General features: G+C 34.4%; 1 protein-coding gene across 1 annotated transcript in view; it reads right to left on the bottom strand.

Moving 5' to 3' along the window:
* Positions 1 to 15,815, bottom strand: part of LOC149556293 (uncharacterized) — a 32,221-nt gene extending 16,406 nt beyond the window's left edge. The window contains exon 1 of the mRNA XM_089830507.1: positions 15,634 to 15,815. Coding sequence (XP_089686633.1) covers positions 15,634 to 15,636 — 3 coding nt within the window. The 5' untranslated portion in view covers positions 15,637 to 15,815. The remainder of the gene's footprint in view (positions 1 to 15,633) is intronic.
* Between the last annotated feature and the right edge of the window lie 1,171 nt (positions 15,816 to 16,986).

Raw genomic sequence — 16,986 nt, 5'->3', positions numbered from 1 at the left:
GTTCTTGCTGGTAAGGCAAGATCTTCGCAATGGTTAAGACTAAGAGTAACTTCAAAACAATTAGGTGTGTGCTTCTCTATCATTAATGTCTATGAACCAGGCAAGAGCCTACAACGCATCGGTAAATTGCCAGCCTCTAATCGAGGAGGTCTTGGGTTCGAATCTACTCAAGATTAACACATAATTATAATTAATCTTAACAATAATAATAAAGTGAATAATAAATAATCTAGGCTTCGGTCGATTACCTATGAAAAAAAAAATTAATGTCTATGAACCAAATAGCAGTAGTCTAAAGCGGGCTTTGTGGCTGGATTTATCAAACTTATTAAGGAAGAAGGAGGGTGAAGTGTGCATTTCTTTTCTGTTCTTTTTTTGGGGGGAGGTGGTGGGGAATCAATGCAATTTTAAGTCCTATGGAGAAAGCTGGAGGCATAGGCTGGGGGGGTCAGAGTCAACAAGCTTTTAATTTGTAATGACAAGGGGCCTAATTGATTATCTTTTAAAAGGGAGGATTTCACATGGACCGATTGGAGGGCAGGATTTCCAAATGTTGTAGAGACGTTGGACTGGTTCTTACTGGCAGGCAATTGGGCAAACTCTCAATGGACATGTGATGCTGAGATCCTTCCAATCTGTGCACTGAATCACTTCTATAATGATTTGTGTATACAGGAAGATACCTCTCCGGATGAATGCCCTTTCAAATTTGAAGCAATGTGACTCGAGGCGGAAGGATTCAAGGAGCTAATTGTGGATTGGTGGAGTAAGGCTTCGGAAATAAAAGGTACTAGAGCTTTCGTTTTCTTTAGAAAGTTTCAGTTTTTAAAAGAATAGTTAAAATGTTGGAATGGGAGACATTTCAAAAATATATTTGCAGAATTTAAATTGGAACAATCTCTTAATCTTTTTAAATGAAAAAATGATTGCTACTGGAATGGATGAAAAGGATTTTGTGTTGGAGAAACAATTGAGTAAGGAATATGCAAAAACTTTAGCGAGAGAACAAGTTTTGTCAAGACAAAAGTTAAGCAAAACATGGCTAAATGAGGGAAATAGGTACACAAAAAAAAAAATCATAACTCAATCAATATTGAAAGGGCCCAAAATATAATTTTCTCAATCAATGATAATACAGGCAGACAGTTATCTAAAAAGGATCACATAAATAAGGAGGGAGGTAGTTTTTTCGTCAAGAATGGTTAGGACAAACGTTCAGCAAATGGAGGAACTGGAGGAAGTTGTGATATCCCCATTTTGACATATATAATTTAATAATGAATAAGTATAATATATAAAGTTTATAATATTAAAATGATTAATAAAGTATATAAATTAAAAATATAAATTATTATATATCATATATACTATCATACATATATATTAGATATTTAAAATAATATACTATTGAATATAAGTAATATACACACACACACACACACAAAATGATATGTAAGATTAATGAATAAATAATATTTATAACACTAATACTATTAATAACGATATCACTATAGATATAATATATGTTATTAAACTTACATAAATAATACATATATATATATATGGTATTGTTAATTTAAATATATATAATTAATATAATTATATAATTCTTAATATAATATAATTATTATCAATGAAAGGACATGACTCTATGAAACATGCATATATATATAATATCAAACTTTGAGAGGGATATGATATTGAATATTATCAAATTGATACAAATAAAAAGACAAATAAGTAAATGTCTTGAAACAGGACATTACAAGTGGTATCAGAGCATGTTCCTACCAGCCTGAAGAAAGACAAGCAATTATAAATTCTCAAATCAACACCTTGAATATTAAAAATAATAGATTACATAGATTCAACATCCAATATAATGTCTACTATGGTAGACAATCACAATAAGTCAAAGATTAACTCATTTGGAGCAGCGTTTGCGTCGGACGAGAGTATTCAGGAAAGAACAATGGGTTATCGGAATCAAATGAGTTTATTGATTATAAGTATTTCATCATGGAATTCAGATAAGCCCACAAGAATTTGGAAATATCACAAAGTCAGAAAATGAGTAAACAAATGGATTGATGAAATCACAAAAACTCGCTAGGCAATCGAATAAAATATATAATGCGTGCACCATCAAACCTTGCTGGAAAAGCGCACTCAGACCCATGCGAGTCTACCATCACCTTTATTATCAATACATTATGGATGTATTCCCCTATTGTATATACATTATATATGCATTACATGTGTTCAAATTCATGCTTAAAGCAATGAATTGCAAATGGGAATGTACGTTCAATTTTAATTGTGCTACAAATGCCTGTGAATATGACCTCTATGCATATCAATTTGGAAGTATGATACACTAAGGAAATGTGTTCTCCGATATGTGATATGAACTACATAACGAGCTGTGTATTATGATCCAATGATGTCGTGTATTTGCAAAGGATGTTCGTTGTCAAGGAACAAAGGTTGTAATGATAACAAAAATACATATCATATGTTTATGTTTTACTGGCCCAAGGTATGTGGTGTGGCCATGAACCTTGTAGAACATCCTCAGGGTGTCGGAAACCACATCAAGCAAGGACATGCCTGAAAATAAGAGAACCCTGAAGAACTTCATTATTATATTGGTGGCACAATCTACATAATTATTTTATAAATATTACAGCCGACAATATTGATGGCATATCAACATTCAAACCAATACAAGCCTTATTAATTAAGAGAGTTAACTATCAACATGGAAGGAAGACCAAAAAAAGAGCATATTGAATGGTATTGGTAGCATCTGAGAGAGTACAAAATTTGGGATATTCGGGAACATTGCAGCCATTTCACACATTGAAGCCCATTAAGATATAACTGAAACCTATGAGGTACACAACCATCAAATCATAACATAACAATTGGTAAAAGAAAGTACGTGGAATTTTCATAATACACTCAATTGATAGCCATCCACGTGGATTCCACTTACCCCATGGATGGACAAAGAAAGACTTGAAAATAATTATAAAAAGAGATCTAAAATTGAGGACAGTTTGTTCTTGGCTTAAGCCCTTATAGAATGATCATACCAAATGTGGTAAAATATCATTCTTAATGTTGCAAATGATTTAAAATCTAAACATTCAAAATCAAATGTATTAATTGCTGACTAAACTACTCAACAATAAAGATTGATCACATGCATTGATAGTTTAGTCAGATAAAGTATGAGCGGATTCATACCATATTATAATTGATCTACAACTTGATCACCACCCAAGCTAATAGATTTGGACATTAATGATAATTACTTGTAGTAATGTGAATATTAGTATTAGAAATGATGATTAAGATGAAGCAAAGGAAGTATGATCATACAAAGTTGGAATAAAAATGAAAAGTGTGATGAACATCATGTGTATGAGAGTTGAAGACTAATGGAGGAAAATAGCCATATCTATTCAAAAGGATGTCTTATTAGATAGAAGAAAGAATGGCACTTGTAAATTATTGAGGAAAGGAGATATCCGCAACATAATCTAAATACTTTGATCAATCTAAATTGTTAGTCATATATATGAATCCATATGGTGATCATGTGTAAAGGTTCACTAAAGATTCTTAGGGAAGAATCATTGAAGATTTAGCAATATTGCAAATACTTCTATTTCTATGGGTTGGGGAAGGTGATGCTAGTCTTTCCATTAAGAGATATAGACTCAAAGGGATAAAATTGAAGAAGCTACCAAATATTGCATATTTCAATCAAGATAAGTTCATCTTTGATTTATTTTGAATTTTAAGATGAAATTACTAAAATTCTTTTATTTTGGGATTCTCATTTGGGAATCAAATTATTTTCAGGATTAAACTAGAGGAAGACCTTAAGTGGATATGAAGATTAATACCTCTAAATCACCACTTCAACACATAAAGGTAATGAGGTAAGTTATATATTTTCTTCATATATTTTATTATGAAATAATTGTTAGTGTCCTTCTTATGATTGACACATTTTGTTATTGTGAAGAGTATTGAATAGTCTAATACCTACTATCAATGATTCTAATCAAATAGTTACAACCAAATGAAATTGAATTTTAAGTTGATAGGTAATAATCAAATAATTATCGAATTAGATATTTACAATCAAATAATGATTTAATAGAATTAAGTTTTAAAATATTGAATTCTAAGTGAAATAAGTTTTCAATCATTATTGTAAAGTAAAATCAATAAGGTCATCATCTTCCAAGATAAGATAAGGCCAGCAGTGGAATGGGCTAGGTGACACCATTCGAAGGTACTAGGTAAGGCCTGCGATGAGATGGGCATTGGGCTACATCATCCAAGACTACCCCAGGGTACATCATACAAAGGCACTATCTTGGAGATGATGATCGAAGAGAGATAACAATAATAAAGGAGAACAATGAGGCCCATGATTGGGTAATAGGGCACCTTATTATAGTTTCTCCTCCCATACTCTGAAAATGATGAGTTAATAAATGAACTATACTTTTGATTGACAAGTCACTAAATTGAGACAATAAATACCTTGTCAAGGGAATTATATAAGGAAATCCTAAAAAGGAGAATTTATATATAAATGTGTACTAATGATTTTTTGTGGTTGCAGGTTCACAATCAAGGAATTGCATAATGTGTGTCTGCATCTGTCTGCATCGTGTTTGCTTCGTGTCTTCATCTGTCTGCATTGTGTTTGCATCGTGTTTGCTTCTGTCTACATCGTGTATGCTTCGTGCTTTCATGCATTCATCTGACTACTTCCACTTCATGTTTTCATTCATTAAGATGTATATCTCATAAATCTTTTAGGCCTTTTGTATGCAAATATATTTTGTATCTATGAAGGAGCTCGTGTATGAATGATTTTGCTTGAGGACAAGCAAATTCGAGAGGGGAGGACTATGATATCCCCATTTTGACATATATAATTTAATAATAAATAAGTATAATATATAAAGATTATAATATTAAAATGATTAATAAAGTATATAAATTAAAAATATAAATTATTATATATCATATATATTATCATACATATATAATATATACATATATATGAGATATTTAAAATAATATACTATTGAATATATATATATATAAGATTAATGAATAAATAATATTTATAACACTGATACTATCAATAACGATATCACTATAGATATAATATATGTTATTAAACTTATATAAATTTTATATATATATATATATGATATGGTATTATTAATATAAATATCTATAATCGATGAAAGGACATGACTCTATATATATATATATATATATATATATGCAACTTTGAGAGGGATATGATATTGAATATTGTCAAATTGATACAAATAAGTAAATGTCCTAAAATAGGACATTACAGAAGTTTTGTATGTGATTCCTAGATGTGTCTTTGAATCCCAAAACAAAATGTTGATTGGTGCTAAAAAAAATGTTCATTGGTGTCATGACTATGGATGAGGTAAAGAAAGCTTTTGTAATGTCCCCCCAACATCAGAGTTTCAAGGATTAGCCTATTATTGTGATCCTCGTAGACTAATTATTGTGGATAGAGGGTCTTTTGAGGCAATGGCTTGGCTTGGGACGGTCTTGTCTTCTCCACAATTTAGTAAGCTACAGGTTGGTCTTCGTGTGGCTCAAATTAGACTTCGTTTGGGCTTAGTTTTTTGTACTTACTATTTGTGGTAAGTTGGTTGTCGATTGAGATGAAACCTTTCTATTTTTTGGAAAGTATATTTGGTCACATGGAGAAATAATAGGTAGGACTCCTATTACAAACGGCATATTTAAATGATGAGGATTTTGGGAGTTATTATATTTTTGGTGGCCAAATTATTATTAAATTATTAAATGGCTTATTAAGTGGCCAAGACGAGGGGACGACATTCCTACGTCCCCAGCAGTGCCACCATTGGGTTGTCATCTTCCTGGGATGCAGGGATGTCCCATATGGCGACAGGGGGACGACCCCTCCAGGTGACAGACAGAGGTCCCCCGTCTTGGGCAGCTTAATAAATGAGAAAAAAAAAAAAAAAAAAAAGGTTTTATATTTTTTTATTATGTTCTCTAGCCCTAGGGTAATGTGGGGCCCATTCAGAGGGTGAAATCTCATAAAATCTCTATGTTTTCTCATTTTTGTTCATTTCATGGTTTTCCAACTTTTGCAACAGCAGCCAAAAGAAGACTAAAGAGCACATAAAAGGGTACATGTTTGATAAATTGATATTTGTGACTTTTGATATTTGAATCTTTGATTAATTAGTTTATTTGATAGAAGTTAGAAGTTACATCTCTTTCAAAGTTCAATGTTCAATGCAATGTAAAACTAGACAAGCAATAGCAGTCATCATGAGCTTATATGTCTTATATTGTTAGACATTTTTCATAATTAGCATTTTAAGTACCATATGTATAGTATATACTATATACAGTGAATGCGGATAAATAAAGCCTAGCATTAATTATTAATTGTGCCAAGAAGGATAATAATAGCAAATGATGAATGACGGTGGTGGCTTTTTGTTGTTCATTCCCAAATCTTCCAGAAATGTGATCGAGACAATAGGCATTTATAAAACAAGGTGAATGGTGGTGATATGAAAGGCTTGCAATTTTGATGGGTTATTTATTTTGGCAAAGTGACAAGTTGTTCTATGCTTTGTAGCTTCTTTTTTGTTTGTGTTGGTGTGTGGTTGCCTCTCTATTTGGTTTTCACAAAAGGTCAGCAATGGAGGCGTTCTTTACTTTTCAAATAGGTAAACAACAAAAGGCTTTGTTTGGTCATATGGATGATCACAGGTTGAAGTTACTTGTGAAATGCCCTTCTCATGAAGTGGTTAGGGTAGTGCAACGAGCGCTAGGGAATCTGTTTCACAAGGCCATGCATAGGTAAGAGTTGAATGTTGACATTGCAGCACAGATTATGTTGTGAGGTTTAGATATTGGGGAGGATATTCCAGAGGTGCATTGGGTTATGACCTTTTTTTAGGTTTGTTGGCTTTTTGAGGTCTGTTGGTTCTGTGATAGTATAGTTAAAGGAACGATGACAAATCAAAGGCTGCTTTTTATGTGACTTGGTTGTTTTGTTGCCACAGATGACAAGCAATGGGATATTGGAAGACATTTTCGACTGGACGGCTGATATATGATCGTAATTTGAAAGTAATGTCGTAGGATTGTCTGTATTCAAGTGTAAATGTTTAATGTGTGTGTAATATGGATAATTGGGCTGATGAGTCTAAGACATATGATGTACGGTCTGTATAAAGTGAGGCTCTTGAAGCGAAGATCTTTGATAATTGAGATTATGAGTATCTTTCTATATTAAGAGGGAGTCTAAAAATACGTGTGTGATTGCATGATTTTGATGGGCCTACCCTTGTTACATCATGAGGAAGTGACGAGTTGTCACCAGAAAGTCGGCAGATTGATATCAAATTCAAAGGGAGTTCGGCAGTTTATCACAGACATCCTTGAATGAAGAGAGCTTCTAAGGGAGTGTTGTGAGGTTTTCACACCATCGCCCCAAAATTTTGGGGACCCCCCCTTTTTTTTCGCCTCGGCGAATTTTTGGATTGTCCAACAATTTTGATTTTTGAGAATTTTGAGCCTTGGACACTTTCAAGCCAATGGGAGAGACTTAAGCTTATTTTCACCCAATTTTCTTTTTACTTGATTTTCCAAAGCCACTAATTCTATCCTTAGGCCAAACAAATTTCAAAGTTAATTCCAACTTGGCGGAATAAAATTGTAAATTTTGTACTTGGACATTTTCTTTTGAAAACCGGATATAATTGTGTAAATTTGGATAATTTTCAAAAATGATAATTTTGTTAAATTTGGTCTTTAGGAAAATCTTGATTATTTTTGGTGAAAAAGATTAATTCTTGTGATGATGAAAGCAAATTGCAAAATCGATTTTAGGCTCTAGAGAAATAATTTTATTTGTGTTAAAAAACTAAAATTGCTTAGCAAAATCGATTTAAATGAAATTGCAAAAAATTGTCTTTAATGGATTAAAATTGCCTTGAAAACTTTTTAGTCTTTAATGAAATTAGTAATTTAATATTGAAAAATGGCTTTTGGTTAGCCAAAATCCAATTTTAATGATGTATTAATTACTAAACCCTCATTAATTGGAAGTATTTAACATCTCCAAGGCACCATTTAATTTCCTTTTGCAATTTAGAACTAATTGGCAATTTTCATTTTGGCAAAATTAATATTTAGCTAAGTATTTAATTGTGGGCCATAATTTTGCATTAATTATCGTTTTTCTTGCTCCCAGGGTCCAAGTTGGCTAGCTTGGAGGGAGTAAAGATAGTTGGGTATAAGAGGAGGCCTCTCTCCCATTTCCTCCTCACTTCTCACTTCTCCTTCTCAAGGTGTTGGCGATTTTGCAAGAGGAGATCTGCACTCTTCTTGCTTGGCGAAATTTGTGGAGGGCGAATTTTGTGGAAGGCCAAAATTTGTGGAAGGCCGAAATTTGTGGGAGCCAAAATTTGTGGTGCCAAATTTTGTGGAAGGCCGAAATTTGTGGGAGCCGAATTTTGTGGAAGGCAGAAATTTGTGGGAGCCGAATTTTGTGGGAGCCAAAATTTGTGGAAGATAAAATTCTAATTTTCAAGAGGGGCTGCGATTTTTGCCCTAGGTTGGGTAATTTTATTTGGAGGTGAATTAGATGATAAATTTCTGATTTGCAAGTGGATTTAAAGTTCTTGAGGTCTAGCCCTAATTCCGAAAAGTCACTATACAATTATTGGTTAAGGTGAATTTTCATCATCTAGAGTTGCAAGGGGTTCTTAAGCTGACATCCTTCTTTCATTCTACTCTAAGGATTGCTTCCTTTGGTCCACCACTCTACCATCCCGTAATAGGGCGACGAGTATGGAGGATGTTAGTGCAAGTAAGAATCCCAAGCGGACAAACACTAAGAAAGAGAACAAGGATATGATGCCCAAAACGCCCTTCTTCTCGAAAATGAAGAGAATAATTGACACCAATATCGGTATAGTGGACATGGTACGAATGAAGGACAGACTAAAGGAAGGACAATCCCCCTTGCCTATTAGTAAAGGTAATTTCAAATCATTTAGAGTTGGAAGGGGTCCTTAAGCTAACATCCTTCTATCGTTCTAGTCTAAGGATTGCCTCCCTTGGTTCTGCTAGTCTAATTGCCCACCACTTTACCATCCCGTAATAGGGCGACGAGATGGAGGATGTTAGTACAAGCAAGAATCCTAAGGGGACAAACACTAAAAAAGACGCCCAAAACACCCCCCTTCTTGAAAATGAGGCGCATAACCAATACCAATGGCGGTACCATAAAAGGATATACAAAAGGCAGTTGCACATCATAGCCCAAGTGTCAACACTTCCATTTCAACCATGATGAGCGACGTTGGGGTGGCACTTGATCTTGAGGATATCAGAGAAGAGGATGTCAATTAGACAGATTTTGGATCGAGGTTGGATGAGTTGGGAAAGGTTGCTATCAAGAAAAAGCATTTGGGCACCCTTGCCTCCCTCGGTGCTTTTATTGGATTTGCAAAAGAATATGAGAAGGATCACGAAAGGATACTACAAGCAGCAAGCAGCCTGGTGAAGTCAACAGAACTCAGGACAAAGCACACACGAAGAAGTTAATGAAAGGCTAGCTAAGTTCATTGCCTTAGCTAAGAAAATAAAAGAAAAGGGAAGATTTATATTAGAAGATCATTTAATGTAAGCCCAAGTGGCAAATTTCTCTTTCTTCTATAATAGGACAAGTGTCTATTTCTGATTGGCCACCATTTTGGTGTCTTCTCATTGGTTGCCACTTTTTGCACCAGTCCATTGATGAGGTGGCGTCTTCTCATTGGCCGATGGGGTGGCAACCCTAATTAGGATTTTGAGGATCCAATCTGGATCGTTGATCTTGTTTTGATCTCCACCATCTGTTGTATTTTTGGCCCCTATATAAGGCCATTTGCTCTCATTTGTACAGTGTTGGAGAAATTGTTGCGAAGATAATACCAAAATTGCTCTCTTTTTCATTGTTGCGATTTGCATGTTGATTAAGAACATTGGGTATTATTGCATGTTTTCTGCTTCCACTTAGTTAGATTTCCTTTCAAGTTGTTGAAGCAAATTTTATTTGAAGTTGTTTAAGTGAGGTTAAAGTAGATGGATAATTGTATGGTAGCTTTGGTAAATGTTTGATAGGGGTCAATACTAGACCACTAGCATCCTAGCGACTGGTTGGGAAGCCTTGTGTGGTGAACTAGTTTATTGTTTCTTTGAATCATTGCACCTGTGGAAGTGAGGTCGCTGGTCAACTCTCATTAGGTTTGATCCCCGTCCATTTGCTAACCTTCCATTCATAGGAGTAGGAGTAGAATAGTGAGTAGCTGGGTAGTCGAAGTTTAGAGAAGCAAAGTAGAGAAGTAAGTTAAGTATCAGAGCACATCCATTTACCTTCCACAACCATCGCTTCCCATCAACATCATCACTGGTAGACACATCCTCCATCACCACCATCATCAACATTATCTGCCCCTGCACATTTCACAAACCGAGTCACATTCACCTTCATTCCACCAAAGTCCAAGTCATCCTTGAATGAATAGCGTAAGGCCGCCTACATGATTACCAGCAAATCACATTGATAAAATTGAGCAAGTATCCAACGGTGTAAGGAACATTGGAGTTATACTCATGTCTCATGAGCATTAACTTTTCAAGAGAGAAGTTGCATGTTTGATATCCCATATCGAATATCCAATTACTAATATGTTATGTAAGTGATACAAAACTCACATCAACAGGGAGCAATTAGAGGATCTAACTTCCCAGAATCTTTGTTCAGAGGGAGAATTTCGAAGTGCAATTCCTTGTCAATGTCATGTCCCCAATTTTCTGGTGACAGTTCGATTTAATTAATTTAATTAATGGTTGTCCAAGGACGACTAATTAGTTATTTTAATTAAATAAATAAATATTAAAAGATGACCTTGTATTTAATAAAGTGACTTTAGTATTTAATAAAGTTACTTGGAGTATTTAATAAAGTCACTTGAGGGATAAGATCAAAAAGGGTTCTAGAAGTCTCGGGAGAGGATGGAGAAAAAGAATAAATAGGCACCTCGGGGCTCCATTCGAATAAGGCAGTTGGATTTCTCTTGTTTTTCAGATAGTGATTCAATCACAGGTGCATTGTGGAAACCTAGGGTTTTGGCAAATTGTCACAGTTGGCCATTGAGAACGATAACTCTCAATTGGTACGCGATTTTGAGGGTGTGAAATATCATCCGAATTATTGCAGATTGGAGGTGACGATATAGTCATTTCATCGAGGGCAGAATTTGTGGCCTAAGGCCAAATCCGGAGGATCATTTGAGAATTGCTATTTGTAGATTTAAGCTTTCGTAAGGTTTGAAATTCATTATAATTTCAGGTGGCAAGAGGAGTAAGGCGATATCTTCAGCCTTCTATAGAGGAAGACGCGGTATGAGCAAATTAGAGGCATGAACAAGTTTCCAAGTTTCCCTTCCAGTTAGCATTTCCGTATATGGAGCTGTTTGTATAGAAGGCATTTGAAATTATTTGCACAAAGTTTAGCGGAATTTTGGAAGACCAGATTAATGGCATCTGGCCGAGCCATGAAGAAATCGGGCCACTCATATTGTTGATACTTACTCTTCCATATCCGGAGCTGAGTCATATTTGTAACGGATCGGATTGCAGTCGGGATTTGAAGGGCTGTACAGTTGAAGAGTTTCCGCCTCTGTTAGAAACTGTTCTTCCGCAGCAAACCAAATGCAGTTTTCAGAGTCTTGGTAACTGTATCTTGATGACAATTTCAGGAAGGTCATCGTTGATCGTCAATACCTTGCTGGGAAAGTGAAGTTATGAAAAAGCCCTTTTGAACACATGTTTACATGTACTCACATGACAAGTGACGGTTTCCAAGAGGGAGATTTAGTATTTTCATAGGGCACGAAGTTTGTGGGTTTCAGATCAAACATCTACAGCTGCAGAAACATTTAAAGTGACTACCTTTGAGCACTAATCCTGAAGGCATCATGGGAATCCATTTCATGATCTAATTCCCGTGTTGTCATAGAACATGTTCGTGCATTTTCGCAGCTCCAGGAGGCTGTTTGATGAGATATTCCGGGCAATCATCTAGTCAATGAGGAAGTGCCAATTGCAACGGTTTGGGAATATTTGAACGGGATCCATCGGAGGTTGGGAAGAATACTCAAACTCAACCATCAGCGCCATTGCATTGAAATTAATCACAGACCTAGTATAGTTCGCCGCAGGAGAATTGATCTTTGACCCATCCGCAATTCAATTGGCTGGAGCGGCTGCGGAATCAACCATGGGAACTAATGCACACGGATTCGAATAGGATATTACCCAAGGATTGGCGGCAGCACCATTTTATTTGGGATAGAGACTGCAAACAACCGGTTCCTGCCACAGGTGCGATCTGGAGGGAGAGGCGTCTCAACAATTTACTGATCTACCACCAGGGACCTCATCGCGATGGATGGAGAACATTGGAGGAAGCAAAATGTATTGCCAAGGAAAAAACCAGGTTCTTGTATTTGAAATTGTAATTTGTGGTGCTTTTAATAAAGGAATTAGAGTTGTCGATTGAAGTTTCATTGTAGATAACTCATAATAGAATGATGATCTCTTATTGCAAATTGGCCATCAAGAGTAATTTATTGCAGCCCGATTCATTTAATCTCAGTATTCAGCATATCAGTTGTGGTTTGCCTATTTGCATTTAACATTGCTCAAAACTATAAAACAACAAACTTGCACAAAGCAGTACTTTCTTTCGGGTTGAGTTTGCTTGCCAAGTAATAGGTGTTTGTCAAAGTTTAACGGGTGGTCAGAGCTCGATTGCTAACTGTTTGACAAAATGCCTAATCATTGAAGTTTTAGTATTTTGGTGTTTAAAAGGAGCAATAATCCTGTCGGGGTTACTTCAGTCAATGAGTTCTTCTCTATGAAAGAAAAATTTGAGGTGAAATTCCTTGTAATGCATTCTTCTCTATGAGAAAGAAGTTTAAGGTGAAAGCCCTTGTTCAACCCTCTAGGAGCAGCTATGGTGGATCCACCCTCTAACATGGTTTGTGGTGGATGTCATGTGAGTTTCTACATGATTTTGTTGGAAAACATCATGAGAGGTGACAATCTTTCATCGTTGGTTGTGTTGTGAGGTCGCTATTGTAAGGTGATGATATTAACAATGCCTTGACTTGTTAGCATGATGGACTACATTAATTTATTGCCCCAGAATGTGTTGGAGATCATGATAATGAACGTATCATGATAGACTACATTAAGTTATTGTCTCAGAATGTGTCGGAGATCATGATACTGCATTTGTTGTTCGTGAGATCTTGATCTATTATCATGATAGACTAGATTAACTTAATACATTAGGTTAATGTGCCAGAGTTTGCCGAAGATCATGGTACTTGTCATAATGGAGACTACTTGTTGTCCCTGAGATCAAGGTTGTTATCTATTAGACTACATTCAATATCATCTCATAGTGTGTCTGAAATCAAATAACTCATATCTTTCTAGGATATGATATTCTTGTTGATAGGCATCTTGGTGTTGATGCTAGTGCTCATTTTACAAGAATGTGAGATTGATAAGATTTCCCAAAATCAAATCACCATTTTGTGAGATGGTTGTGTTGTTTAAATCCTCCCTTGCTAAGAGGGAGTGTTGATTATATAGCATCAATCGGATTATATCTGATTTGATGGATATATGTCATTCCAAGAATATCATAGTGAGATGATATCTCTCTATATGCTTGAGAGCATAGAGTGTTCTATAACAATCCTCCCTAGTTAAGAGGGAGTGTTAATGTTGTAGCGTCGGTCAGATTGAATTGATCTAGAGTTAATCTCCAATGGTTATTGGTTAAACATTATTGCATTTATATATATATATAATATAATATATACATATGTAGTTGTTAATAATTTCTAATTGAAATTAACTTATCATAACAAATGTTGATTAACACAGACATGTCTCTTCTACTCCTATACATATGCATTCAGATCTACACTTGGAAAACACATACCAAAACATTTAGGAAAAGCTATTACACTTGCAGCGATCCTATAACCTCAACAAATGCCACAGATTGCAATATTTTCGGTGTAATCATGAGCTTCTTGAGTGAAATGTTACTAATACACCACACAAAGCTGTGCGGACCTGCTCCAACAAAATGGGAATACATCTATGTTCAATATATTATTATATACGAATATATTTTGTGCAGAACCATGTCAATAAAATCCGGCTGTATAGGAATGCATCTGCAAAGTTCCACATGTACCAAAAAAAAAAAAATCTGGATGAACATTTGATTTTCTTGATAGACAATCCCATTCAGGTGTTTGAAAAATGATCTTACTGCTTGAAACAAAGAAAAAATGAAATAAGAAGCAAGTAATATCAAACTTGCAGCACAAGCAACAAACTTTTCATGAGCTACAGGATTAATTAGAAATCCCTTTTGGTAAATAGGAGTTTCTATTTTTTTATTTGTAATTTTAAGCAGGTGCATTTGGGTTAGAGCTCGTAATTCACTCATCAGTTTTAAACAAAAAACTGCTACTTGTTAATCATTTGAAATTTGTAAATTTTTCTCAATGTATATACACACGTACAAACACATGTATGTATGTATGCACATGTCAAATTGAACAGGCAAATTGATAAAAAAATATGAAATAATCAATTTCTGTAGATTTGGAGCTTAAACTTTTAAATACAAAACTGCAATATAAAATTTATGAGAAAACGGCACTATCAATTTATGAGAGGCCTACTTTAAAATAATCCTAAAAAATCTTAATAGAATCTGATGAATTTTTTTGAACCGTCCATGAAACTGGAGCCCAGTGGACTTAGTTTAAGTGGAAAAAAGAAAATCAGCCATCAATACTAAGTTAAAAATGGGATTTTTGTTATAAAAATCTTAAACAACTTATGGAATACAAGTATGAGTAAAATGAGCTCACTGAAAATCGACTGCACTTTTAAGAGAAGCCCTAGGTTTTCTCCAAATGCAGACATATTCTCAGGGTAAATTTGATTTCACTGTAGCCTAAAACAGAAAGCTTTACCCAAAGGCACAGTATTTTATAAAACCGAACTGATACTATATCCTAGGGAAGCAATTCAATTATTAAACAACTATTTTTGTCAAGGTGTAGCTCAATAAACAAGGCCAGATACAAGTATACAGTTAAATTTTATTAGAGAAAAAGTCTTTCCAAGGGCACAAAAATTATATTAAAAACTAAATACAAAGAAAACTGTTCTGATAGCCCGGTACTGAACCCAAATGCAGTAACTTAAGATTTGAATACCAAAAAAACTGTATTTTATTAAATAAAGCGATGCCAGAAAACATTTTTAACTTTAAAGATAGTGTGTTTTCTTAACATCTATCCTAAAAACTGGACAAAACACTAAATAAACTGACAAACCCTAGAAAATTTTAGAAACTGCAAAACTTCAATGAAAATGAACAGGAAGGGAAATATTTTGCAGTACCATATACAAAGCGCTCCACAAATGTTGATTTCTTATCTCAGTGGATGGCTTTATCCGAAGTTTCAAACCCTCTGTGTGAAGATGATCCTCTCCGCTTATTCGTAGTCCAAAACAGTAGTGCGCCCTTTGCAAAATTTAAGAGAGCAGGTCAAACGCAGCGTTCACATTAACCCGTTTAAGTTCGTTTACCGTGTTCAAAACGTGCAATTTTAATGGGCATAATGAGAGAAAACGAGTTGAAAAAAAAAAAATTACGCTTAAGAAAAAATTAGGGCAATCATTTAAAATTTGTATTAACGGTATTAACTAGTAATTGCACTTTAGGTTGCAATAGGTATGCTGGAGAGATATTCAAGATTAAATAAGAAAATCATTTGGTCTACTATTTATTAAAATTCGTCTCAAAAGAACATAGTCATACTACATTAATATAAACATTAACCTTAAACCTTATCGCAAACATTAAATTGCAATAGTAAACATCATTGTAATCCTAAACAAGATGATAACCCAAAATGTAAACATAGTCCATAGTCCAAACCTTAAACATAACATAAGCTTAAACCACTATCCTAATGCTAACTTTAACCATAAAAGTAATTATATTCATAAATCTAACCTCACTCCTAACATAAACTGTAATCTTAAGAAAGAAGAATCATTACCCTAACCATGATACTATCCATGATGTAACCCCTTATCCTAGCTATAATTGTAACCCTATATGCAATCGTAATGTAACACTAATATCAATCCAAACATTAAACAACAATCATAAACAATGTCATAACTTATACTATAAACTCAATCCAAACAATAACCAATGTGTAAACCTAAACTCGTACCCTAACCTTAAACCTAAATATCAATTTTATTCAAAACCCTTGTCTAACCATAATTAAAACTATGATGTAAATCTTAAACCTAACCTTAATCTTATAGTAAACCCTGATTCTAATACTAAACAAGATTATATCCTAAACTCTAAATACAATCCTAACCCTAATCGTGACATAAAAATAAACTAATTTCCCAATTCTAACCATAAAGACCCTAATTTTAACTATAACATTAACCATATTCCTATATCAAGCCCCAATCCTATTCTTAACTTTAATTTCAATTGTAACCCTAACCATGATATGACTACTTTCATTAACCATAAAACCATAGACCCTAGCCACAATCCTAACCTAACCTTAACTCTCACACTAACACTCACTCAAAAATTACACCCAAATCCTAAACAATATCATAACCCAAACTTTAGGCCCAAGTGTTAGAGTAATAAGGTTTTTTTCTTATTATTGATTTAATTATTAATTTACTTATTATCTCTAGTTTACTTAAGTT

The sequence above is a fragment of the Cupressus sempervirens genome, chromosome 5 (genome assembly GCF_028749045.1).
Source record: "Cupressus sempervirens isolate cs-2001-9-10 chromosome 5, ASM2874904v1, whole genome shotgun sequence".
Lineage (NCBI taxonomy): Eukaryota > Viridiplantae > Streptophyta > Pinopsida > Cupressales > Cupressaceae > Cupressus > Cupressus sempervirens.
This window is presented reverse-complemented; position numbering and strand designations above follow the sequence as displayed.